At 43.7% G+C, this 12294-nt stretch overlaps 1 protein-coding gene across 1 annotated transcript in view; it reads left to right on the top strand.

The window, feature by feature from the left end:
* PDSS2 (decaprenyl diphosphate synthase subunit 2) overlaps positions 1 to 12294 on the top strand; it is a 255955-nt gene that overhangs the window by 223655 nt on the left and 20006 nt on the right. Inside the window, exon 7 of the mRNA XM_044244610.1 lies at positions 5399 to 5431. Coding sequence (XP_044100545.1) covers positions 5399 to 5431 — 33 coding nt within the window. The remainder of the gene's footprint in view (positions 1 to 5398; positions 5432 to 12294) is intronic.

The raw sequence follows: 12294 nt of genomic DNA on the forward strand, positions 1-12294 counted from the left end.
GCTAACTACATCCTTAGACACCCCACTCTCCTAGAACTAGGAGTGAGTATAATGAACTTTGCTTCGTAAGTTTCCTGAATAGATAGGACATAACCAACATATTTAAGAAAAAGCACTTATCCGTCTATGCGTTCATTCACCAGATGTTATTGGCCATGTGCTTGACCCTAGTCCCGATCTACACATGAAATGCACTTGTAAGCAGGAGAGAAAGTTGTCTCTTCTCAGAGAGCCTAAGTCTTGGAGGAAGATTGTATGTGAAGCCTGTGCAGCCCCTAGAGTATAAGCTCCGTGAGGGCAGAGATTTTGATCTGTTCTGTTCATGGCTGTGTCTCCAGTGCCTAAACGGTACCCGACACATAGGAGATGCTTGGTGAATTTAGCGAACGAGTGGTTGTCTGGCCAAAGAGAAACTATGACCCCTCCCAAATTAACTGCTTTACCAAAAAAAAAAAAAAAGAATAGGTACTGTTTAATGGGAAATATTATTTATAGAGGGGATTAAATCACCATTGCTGTTGGTTTCTCAAGTGCTCTATTTTTATAAGCTCTTAAAGCCTTCTGTGAAAAAAATTTTGTGTCAAAATATATATACTCTTAGGTATGTATATGACCTACATAGATATTAACACACATGGCTGGAAATACATATATATTCTCTACCAAAAAGATTTAAATCTTTATCATCTTTGTTTTATAAAATAACTCATACTTTTATGTACAAGCTAGAGCAGTCAAGGATGAAATGGTTTCACAGAACAGGATGTTTGTTGTGATAAAATGAAAAGGACGTTCCGGGGAGCTGCATATCAACAGCTAAAGTCTGTTCAGGTTGTAATGGCTGCGGGAACCGTGCTGTCATTTTATGTAGGCTTCTAATCTCTCAGCTTTCAAAACATTTAAGAGCTGATATTGAACAGATGTGGATTACATACATGGTGTTTCTCCGCTGCCATCTCTAGCAAAGTGTATCTCTACTGGGTAAGGGGTTGGTAGCAAAGCTAGCTATGCAAAATAAAATAGAGAGTTTGAAAATAGCTTGTGATTGATAAAGCACAAGTACCTCAAAGTAATAGAATTCTCTAGGAGTATTTGTTTATAATCCAAGTAGGGAAACAATGGTTTTACAAAAATTTCTGATAGGACCCTTTAGTGTTCTTATCTATGAATACTATCTTATCAGGTTCTTCCCACCTGAAGGAACAGCTGTTGGTTTTGGTTTGGGTTTTGGGTTTTGGGTTTGGTTTTGGTTTCGGTTTTGGTTTTATGAGACAAACTGGAAAGCGACTTCATACCTCCAAAAGGAGAAGTCCACCCGGAGTCATCATAAATTATGTGGTTTCTCCCTCACTCCTTACCTAACAGCCTCAAGATACAAAAGCTCCTCCACTTCTAGCCTTCAACAAAGACCACTTCCAACACTTTTAACATACCTGTTGCGTTAAACACTGGAAGAAAAGGATGTTGAAAGACGCAGAATGTTATGCTGGTTCGAATGGGAACAAAATTGAAAGTAGTGAGGAATGGCCAATTTGTTGTGGGAATGAGTTGTTGGACAGTAGAAACAATTATTTCTGTGGAGCTCCCCGTTCGTGCATCCTTTGAAAAGTGCTGTGGTAGAAAGCTTGTGACCATAGGCTCAGTCTCAATGTCAGATATCTCTTAACCTAAAATGAATGCAAGAGACAGCTGGGAGTTTGAGAACTTAAAGACTAAGCAAATTGTGAAATGCTTTTGCTAAAATTTTGGTCACAAGCCATGGATCAAAGCCTGTTCGTGTTCGCGCACTAACAAAGTTTAGTAGCTGGCTCATGAGTGCACTGAACGGACGTAATGAAGGCTCCCTAATGAATTGTGGGTATTAGAGTGGAGAAAGAGGGATTTTGAGTGTAGACAGAGCTATTCTGGAAAAAAATGTCCACAGACACACAAACAAGTAAATGTAAAATATCTGAGCAAGTGGGTTAAAGTCTCTGCCTTCGGCTCAGGTCATGATCCCAGGGTCCTGGGATTGAGCCCTGCCTCGGGCTCTCTGCTCAGCAGGGAGCCTGCTTCCCCCCTCTCTCTGCCTGCCTCTCTGCCTACTTGTGATCTCTGTCAAATAAATAAATAAAATCTTTTTTAAAAAATGGAAAATAAAAAATAAAAGAGCTGAGCAGAAGGAAGAATAAGCCTAGTTTTCACAGTTCTCCAAGAACGGACTCCTATTCCTTGTGGTATAATCCATCTCAGGACTAAGTTCAAACTCTTCCTGGTTCACTGAAAATCTAGATCCCTAAAAAATTTGAAGAGCAGATTGAAAACCCTGAATTCTTCATTATAATACATTGGTTGCAGAAAACTTTTGTTTCATAGAAAACATTCAAGTCACAATTTTAACTTAGAGTGGTGTGTGTTGGTGCCAGTGGCTACTACCTGAGCAGTGTCTTCTTCTAAGTTACTTATTAAAGAAAATAAGAAAGAAAACGCAGGCATCTTTGTATAACATTTTTTAAAGGATTCTAAAGAAGCAAGAAGAGTCAAGATGAATGTTATATAAAATCTTTTCTCTCAAGTAGTAAAGAACAAAATGGTCTCAAGACCTAACCTGTTTGCAAATCGAACAGTTTTTACTCTGAGGTAGCAGGAGTTTTATTCTGAATTCTACAAAAATGAGCTGACAGATCAACAAAGATTAATACACTGATTGCTATGTTAGGAAATTTATATAATACATTTGAGTGTATGTGTTAATTTTAAATTTTTAATAATAAAATATTTTTAAATAAACTCTGACCCCATTTAGAATGTCTTTTTTTTTTTTTAAGATTTATTTTAGGGGTACCTGAGTGGCTTAGTTGTTGAGCATCTGCCTTCGGATCGGGTCATGATCCCAGGGTCCTGGGATCAAGCCCCATGTCGGGCTCCTTGCTCAGCAGGAAGCCTGCTTCCCCCTCTCCCACTCGCCCTGCTGTGTTCCCTCTCTCGCTGTGTCTCTCTCTGTCAAATAAATAAATAAAATCTTCAAAAAAAAAGATTTATTTTATTTGAGAGAGAGAGAGATAGTGAGAGGGGGTGGGAGGCGGGCAGAAGGAGAGAGAGAATCCCAGGCACACCCCGTGCTGAGCGTGGAGCCCAGTGAGGGGGTTTGTGTGACCTCACGCCCCGGATCATGACCTGAGTCGAAATCAAGAGTGAAATGACTAACTAACTGAGCCACCCAACCACCCCTATGTTGTTTTCAATTCGACCTTTCTTCTCTCTAACCTCTGGGTGGCTGGGGGGTGGAGGTGGGGGTCTTTCAACATAATACAACATAATAAAAATTATGCCAAAGGAAGTGGAGGAGACACTGGCCCCACAGATTACTTATGTTTATACAGGAGGAAACATGTTGTTATAGGGGAACCATCTGATAGTCACCACCTTAAACAAGTGATCAAATTCATAGCTTTACTAAAAGTGGGACCGCCTAACATTTTGTGCCTCCTGAATTGATACAGTATTAAGTCTGTAATATTTTGTATAAAGTACTCATGGCAGAAACATTTAAACAAGCTTTTTTGGACCTAGCTTTCAGTTTGCAAGCAAAACAGGGACAAGTTAAATGACAGTGAAAAAATAATATGGCAAATCAAAAAAGTCAGATTTTCAGAGTGCCTGGCTGACTCAGCCAGTGGAGCATGCAATTCTTTTTTCTTTTTTTTTTTTTTAAAGATTTTATTTATTTATTTGACAGAGAGAGATCACAAGTAGGCAGAGAGACAGGCGGGGGGGGGGGGGGAAGCAGGCTCCCTGCTGAGCAGAGAGCCTGATGCGGGACTCGATCCCAGGGCCCTGAGATCATGACCTGAGCCGAAGGCAGCGGCTTAACCCACTGAGCCACCCAGGTGCCCGGAGCATGCAATTCTTGATCTCGGCATCGTGGGTCTGAGCCCCACACTGGGTGTAGACATTAAAATCAAGGGGCGCCTGGGTGGCTCAGTTCTTTTTTTTTTTTTTTTTTTTTAAAGATTTTATTTATTTATTTGACAGACAGAGATCACAAGTAGCAGAGAGGCAGGCAGAGAGAGAGGGGAAAGCAGGCTCCCTGCCGAGCAGAGAGCCCGATGCGGGGCTCGATCCCAGGACCCTGGGATCATGACCTGAGCTGAAGGCAGAGGCTTTAACCCACTGAGCTGGGTGGCTCAGTTCTTAAGGGTCTACTTTTGGCTTAGGTCATGACCCTGGGATCAAGCCCCATATCTGGCTCCCTCCTCAGGGGGGAGTTTGCTTCTCCCTCTCCCTCTGCCTCTGCCTGTGTTCCTGCTTTCACTGTCTCTCTCTGTGTCAAATAAATAAATAAAATCTTTAAAAAATAAGAATAAAATAAAATTTTAAAAAGTCAATGATTTTCATGAAGAAATTAAGTTTTTATTTTTACTTCTTGAAAAATGAGAAGGGTCTAGTCTAGATTTAAAAGACTAACCTCTCAGGGGCACCTGGGTGGCTCAGTCAGGTAAGCGGCTGCCTTCTGCTCGGGTCATGATCCCAGGGTCTTGGGATCAAGCCCCGTGTCAGGCTCCCTGCTCAGCAGACAGTCTGCTTCCCCCTCTCCCTCTGCCTGCTGCTCTGCCTTCTTGTACTATCTGTCAAATAAGTAAATAAAATATTTTTTAAAAATTTAAAAAAAAAAAAGACCAACCTCGCGGCGCCTGGGTGGCTTAGTGGGTTAAGCCTCTGCCTTTGGCTCGGGTCATGATCCCAGGGTTCTGGGATCGAGCCCCGTATTGGGCTCTCTGCTCAGCAGGGAGCCTGCTTCCTCCTCTCTCTCTGCCAGCTTCTCTGCCTACTTGTGATCTCGGTCTGTCAAATAAATAAATAAAACCTTAAAAAAAAAAAAAAAAGACTACCTCTGAGATACAAAAACTATGTGCAGTGTGTAAATCTTGATTAATCCTGGTTGGGGAGGGGAAGCTATAAAAGATATTCTTGGGTGCTCGCTTCGACAGCACATATACTAAAAAGATATTCTTGGGACAATAGGAGAAATTTGAATATGGATTGCATCTCAGATAATATGGAATTATTGTTAGTTTTTAACATTGGGTAGCAGTCATGTCGTCATGTCTGAGACGTTCTGTGCTTATAAGACGTGCTGAAGCGTGGCGGGGTGAAGAGTCATGATGTCCGCCACTGCCATGTCTAGATAGAGTATATACGTGTGCTTCCTCTCCTGTTCTTTCAACTTTTCAGTGTGTTTAAAAGTGCTATGTGTATAGTTGTGTAGAGATACAACTATGTAGATGTATAAAGAGATACATGGTAGGGAGCCAAGGGAGAGAGTGTCGACCTTTATTCTTGGAGAAGTACAAGTTATAGAAGCACTAAATAATTTTTAAAGAACTAACAAATTAATTTCCCCTTCTTTCTACTTTAGGCTCGAGAGAAAGGAAGATTAGACTATGCTAAGGTAAGTAGATTTTATATATACTGTACAGTTTCATTCATTCCAGTCTGGTGTGTGGTTTTTGTTTATATTTGAAAGGTCAGAAGAAAATCATCCCTTTCAAAGTTGAGGGATGTTCCCTGTTAAATAACAGGCGTCCGCAGGTAAGTGTCCTTACCCAGTGCTTACTTCATTCATCTAGACCTTGGTGGTGTCGAGACTACAACAGTAAGCCAGATGAAGTGTTTACTTTTGGGACATTTACAGTTCAGTGTGGGCGATAGATAACCAATAAACAACTAAATGGATACATCATATACAGTCATGTTCTGGCAAGTGCAATGAGGAAAAACAAAGTGGAGAAGATCACTCACCATTGCTAGAAAGATGCCTTTGGCATCTTTGACTTTTTAGCGCCATTAGATAATACGTGAGAAGGACCACACAGAGCCAACTTAGACTCCTAAAGGTAGTAGTTTTCACATAGTCTCTGGAGCTTTGGAAAACACATGGCTAAGTGCAGCATCACACCCTTGTTCACCAAGATCAAAATCCCCTGGTGGAGAGAGCAAGGCAGGGGGAGGGAGGAAGTATTTGAAAAAAGGTTCCACAGATCGTTCCGACACGCAGCCTTGGCAGTGCACCAGTGCAAGCCTCTGAACACACTTGGGTCACGTTCTGTGTCCCCCCAGGGACAAATGGAACATTGTAGCGGGAGCGTGGGACGCGTACAGCTGCTTGGCCAAAGGAACATGCTAATCGTCTGGTCTAGGCAGTAATCAGGAGTCTCCCGGGTGTAAGCACACCTGCACTCGAAGACAAGGAGGAAGAAATACGAGCAGTAAGGGCAGGCAGTGGGACAGCTGAAACCCACCGTGATCTCTCGGGGCTTATCCAGAACCTCGTGCTCTCCTGACGGCCCACGGGGTGTCCGCCCATGGCTCCGTGCCTTTGCTCTCTTTTCCTTGACTGAGATGCAGTCCCTCCTTCTCTCTGTCTCACAAACTTTTGCTTCCTTTCTGAAAAACTAGATAAGAGCACCTCTAAACTGAGGGCCTCCATACGCATCACTCTTCTTAGATGTCTACTTGAGCCTTAATGTACCGGAACTCGGGCCATGGATATGTCCTCCTGGGTCTCCCACAGGCATCTTAAAGTGAACTCACCATCTTGCGTGACATCTCTGGTCTTTTTTTTTTTTTTTTTTTTAAGTTTTATTTATTTAAGTAATCTCTACACCCAGTGTGGGGTTCAAACTCATGACCTCAAGATCAAAAGTTGCATGCTTTTGTAACTGAGCCCGTCAGGCAATCTTAGAAATACCTTATTTTTAAGAGAAGTTTTAGGTTCACAGCAAAATTGGGCAGAAAGTATCAAGAGGTACCATATCCCCTGACCCTACACACACATGGCCTCCCCTATTATCAGTAATCTGCAGGACAGTGACATATTTGTTAGAGAAGCTACATCACCCTATCGTCAGTACCCAAAGTCCATGGTTTACATCAGTGTCCACTCATGTTGTATCTCTTGGCCTTTTAACTTATTCTCTCTCCTGATGTTGGCCCTGTTATCCTACCAGTCAACCCTGTGAGAATCTTAGAAGTGCCCTTGACAGCTCCTACTCCCTCACCCCCAGGTTCTTTACCAAGTCACACCATTTTGGTATCCTACGTTTTCTTAAATCCAACCCCCCCCCCCCACCTTGATCTGTCTTCCATTATTTATGTTGAGTTTCTGACTGGAAAACCTACTGTCTGGTCTTCATGACTTTGTCACCGCAAGTCCATTACTAGCTGGAATGTCTATCTAAATCCTAAACCTGATTTATGGAAACCTGTCATTGGCTCATGTCGTTTATAATGCAAATTCAAAGCTGCCAGATGATTTCACCCCCTAGAGGGACTCTCCAGCATCATCTCTTCCCACTCTGTGCTCCAGTAGCATCAGATCACACAAAACATACTGTTTCTGTTTTCTGTGCCTTGACTCAAGCTGTCCCCTCTGCTTGAAATGCCCTTCCCCCTTTATCAGCTACCCCGGTGCTTTATGTAAGGCTTCAGTTGGGATCATCTCCTACAGGTGGTCCTTCCTGGTTCCCCAGGCTGGATCAAGTGCTTTCCTTCATTCTTTAATACACCATGCATCTCTCAGGCCATTACTCTAATATTATGATGCCCCATTTATGGGACCGACCACACACTATGAGCTCTCTGAGGGCAGGGATAGTGTCTTATTTGTCTTTGTATACTTGCTGGTTAGCCTCGCGTTTGGCACATGGTAAACAGTGAGTGACTGAATGAGGGAGGAAGGCATAGAGGGAACGGATGAATGTAGAAAATAGAAGAGTAAGAAAAGAGAAGATGCATGAAGTTAGTTTGAGGAGAAAATCTGGTATAGGGTTCTTTTATCTTGGAGAGGAAGGATGCTTTTGATGAACATGGATATAAACAGGGCTAAAAAGATTGTTGGGGGAGGTGCCCGGGTGGCTCAAACGGTAAAGCGTCCACGTTCCGCTCAGGTCACTATCCCAGGGATCGATCCCTGGGATCGAGCCCCACATCAGGCTCCCTGCTTGGCGGGAAGCCTGCTTCCTCCTCTCCCACTCCCCCTGCTTGTGTTCCCTCTCTCGCTGTGTCTGCCTCTATCAAATAAATAAATAAATAAAACCTTAAAAAAAACTGGGGAAGACTGTAATATACTATCTTAGAGATAAAGGCTGAGATTTTTCTGTGACAGTAAAAGAAAGGTAACCAAAAAAGTCAGGAAAAGTCTTGGCAATAGAGTGTTGATAATTGATGTTTATTCATGACTCAGAGAACTCCCATAGGATTTTTTATTACAGAGGCACATGACAATTGAAGAGGTTAAGAGAAAGGAAAAAATATGATGCACAGATAGAAGACACCCCTGGGCCAAGCAGAGGCTCGGCCACCAACTCACTGCAAAATTTGATGATCACTTAACCTCTCTGGTCTTCCTTTGGTTTCCTTCATAGAAAGCAAGCGGTTGAGATAAGCTCTGGTCAGTTCTTCGGGCCCATTCCAAATTCGAGAGGAGACATTCTTCTTGGTGGGGGGGGAAGGGGGGTGGGCGTTCTTATCTTGTAGACCTGAGGTCCAGATTCATTCCCTCTTCCACTTTGTCCACCCAGCCACTATGTATTGGACAGTTAGTATGTGCAAGTCGCTGTGCACCATGAGCAAGACTGATGCAGGCCTTGCCTTCACATGCTTCCTCGACTCAGACCTCCCTATCTTTTTTTTTTTTTTTTAAGATTTTATTTATTTATTTATTTGGCAGACAGAAATCATAAGTAGGCGGGGGGGCGGGGGAGGAAGCAGACTCCCTGCTGAGCAGAGAGCCCGATGCGGGGCTCAATTCCAGGACCCTGGGATCATGACCTGAGCCAAAGGCAGAGACTTTAACCCACTGAGGCACCCAGGCACCCCCCAGACCTCCCTATCTAAAGTAGCCACTCCCCAGGGACACCTGAGTAACTCCATCTTAGTTGAGATGGAGGTTAAGCATCTGCCTTTGACTCAGGTCATGATCTCAGAGTCCTGGGATCGAGTCCCACATCGGGCTCCCTGTTTAGCGGTGAGTCTGCTTCTTCTCCCTCTGCCTCTCGTCCCAGCTTGTGTTCTCACTCACCCTGTGTGTACTCTCTTGCTCTCTCTCTCTCTCAAATAAATAAATAATCTTTAAAAAATAATAATAGAGTAGCCACCCCCCTTCCCTATTTTTTCTTAACATGTATAGTCATCTAAAATTATCATTTTCACTGAGTTGATTGTTTCTGCTTTTTCTTTCGCTGAAACAACAGAGCTCTCAAGGCAGGGCCTAGTTCATGGTAACATCCTCTGCACCCAACACAGGCTTCTATATAGGAGGGTTGGCAAATACATGCTCATGAGTTGCATTAGTGTTATTCTAGAAGGGCAGGCAGTTCTGGGAAGTCTGGAATGGAGTATTGTAGACTTCAGTGAACTATTTTAAGAGTACACTGACTATATAACACAGTCCATCTCAACAGTCAGTAGCCCTAAGGTTGCCTTCCAAAGTGCCTAATGACAAGATTTCTCATGCTGGTAAACAGAGCCCAGCCCTCTGGAATATGTGGCACAGTTCTGACACTTAAGGGCCACGTACTTGATCTAGGCAATTAATCTAGATGTATCATCCTTACACAGACCTACACCCAAGTAACATGGGGGAAAAAGAGATTATATCCATCCCTTCCACGTATGGGGGAGGTGCCTGCAGGGTGCAGTTTATGATACTGTCTCCGTGTACTGGACTGTGGGCCCATAGTGATACATATCATGACCCCAGGTCTCTTCCTCTCTGTTCGGCATGATCATGGTGCTCGTGCTGACCGACGGAGGCCCCATGCTTAGCAGCTCAGGGCTGCCCTTGTAGGGTTATCTGTAAAAACTACATCTGGAAAAACTCAGCAGCCATTTCTGGAGATCATCATGAAATGTATTCATGGCTGGAAATTTTGTTACTTCCAAGTGGTTATTTACCCCAAAACCAAATTTTATCTGAAAAATCCGATTTCGAGGACCATGGAAAATTATTTTGGCCGTGTGCTCTGCGGCCTCACCTGCCATCTCTCAAAATCTGTGGGTCTTAGCAGGGCGAGGAGGTAAAGGGAGAGATAGAAGAGGTGGTCGTTTCCACAGCATTTTCAGCAGAATCTTGAGACTGTCGCTTTCTGCAAAACTGTGGTCTATACTCAATCACTCAGATAAGAAATGGAAGTACTTTTTAATTGAGCGCCTGGTGCAATCGAGTGCAGAGATGAATGCTTCACACCCCCACGGTGCCTTTCAGCTTAAGATACCAAAGTACTCAACAACTATTCATTCATTACCTCTCGCCCCCCTCTATCAGGTGGTTAACACACTCATAGGCGCACTCTACCTATTGTGGAAACTCATCCACCTGGAGTCGGGGCAAGGACGGGGGCGGCTGTGTCACTGTAGGGCAATTCCACACAGTAGCTTCTAAAATAGAACAAGGAGGAACATCTTCCTTCCCTAGTTAAAACTGAGGAAGTTCTAGAAGACAGAATGTAATTATCCGAAGTGAGTATGACCCAGAAAGCTGGTGCTAGCACTTGAGCTCATATGCACAATGCAATGGGGATCTTAATGACCGCGATGGGTCTGTAGCCCCCCCCCGGGGGGGGGTGTATCTCAGATTCCATTCCCTGCTCCCTGGGCTTCCGGCCCCAGGGTCAAGCTCTGCGGATTCAGTGTGGAGCTAGAGGAAAGAGTGCCACCTATTGAACTGTTAAGAATTCATGGGTGCTTGTTGGGACTGGTGGAGAAGCTTCTCGGACCCCACTCACGCTTGGTTTGCTATGGTAACATATATATGTCGGAAAGAAAACGAATATGTTGACTCCTCTTGCTTAGAAAAACATCTACAAACGTCTGTGTATTTTCCCCAGCTGGAGCTGAGCGTATGCCTGCAGTTCAGCCGTACTGCTCCTCGAAACAAGCTGCTGCTAAGACTGAGGCAGATGGTATTTTTACCACTTCAGGCAAAACATGGCACCTATGGTTCGGCTTTCTACAATTTTAATTTTTTAACACTTCCAAAATGGCTGCTTAAATCTCTCCAGCCTAGAGATGCAGACTTCTCTCCCAGTTTCTTTTTAATAATTGCTGCAGATGGGGGCACCTCGGTGGCTCAGTGGGTTAAAGCCTCTGCCTTTGGCTCAGGTCAGGATCCTAGGGTCCTGGGATCAAGCCCTGCATCGGGCTCTCTGCTTAGTGAGGAGCCTGCTTCCCTCTCTCTCTGCCTGCCTCTCTGCCTCCTTGTGATCTCTGTCTGTCAAATAAATAAATAAAATCTGTTTTAAAAAATAATAATTGCTGCAGATACCCAGTCAGGAATAAAGAGTACCTAGGTGGTCAAAACCAGACTCAGCCATGCGCTTTGCTGGCCACCGGCTCATTCCTTCACAAGACCCTGGACCAGGCCTTGAAGGGGCAGCTTCATTGACCTTCATGCTAATTTTGACACAAAGACAATAAATGGTTTATAGGAGCTTTCTTTACAGTCCTCTCTAGTCTTTTCCTGGGCAGTTCCTAATAATTTTCCCCACGATGCAGTACAGAAGAGAGAGTTGCTTTTTTCATGTCTTCCTTCTGAGGTTTGCTCTAAGCATAGAGTTGCTCAAGGTTAAGCACCAGGAAAAGAAAGATCTTGCAGGTGTTAATTCATTACGCATCCAGTTCTCGGTTGAACGTAAGAGAGAGATTATTTTTAAAGGAGGGGGGTTTTGACATGCCCTCTCTGCTGGGGTCTGTTCAGGGTTGCAGAGAAGCACGAGCTTCCGACTGTGTCCCACCACACTCAGGCTCGGTGTCCAGAGCCGCTCTTCTCCTCCCTCCCCGCCCTCAGAAGGCCTCGCACATTCTGTTTTATTATAAAACGCATTTGCATAGGGTACACATTAAAATTCTCTTCCCACCAGCAAACAGGGTTGTCCGCAGACATTTGCATTTGCTCGCATATCATCACTTCCCTTCAAGAAGAAAAAAGAGACTTTCCTCTCGTGTCATGGTTCTCCTTTCCAAGGTTTGCCCCTGTTCGTCTTTTTTTTTTCTTTTATTATCCATAAATTGCTCCCACCATTTTGCTGCAGACTGAGTCCAAAATTCTACTTTTTTGAAGCTTGAGTATAGAAAATTTTCTGTAAATATTATTGTCCTTTCTTTACTGACAAAGCCAGACTTTTTTTTTTCCTTTTTTTTTTTTTTTTTTGGCAGACGGTTTTTGCCTGCTCGTTCTCTCTCATAACCCTAGCTAACTGGCTCTGAGAATTTTTCACATTGGCACATTGAGAGACCAGATGTTACTGTGTTTTC

This window comes from Neovison vison, chromosome 1 (assembly GCF_020171115.1).
Source record: "Neovison vison isolate M4711 chromosome 1, ASM_NN_V1, whole genome shotgun sequence".
Classification (NCBI taxonomy): Eukaryota; Metazoa; Chordata; class Mammalia; order Carnivora; family Mustelidae; genus Neogale; species Neogale vison.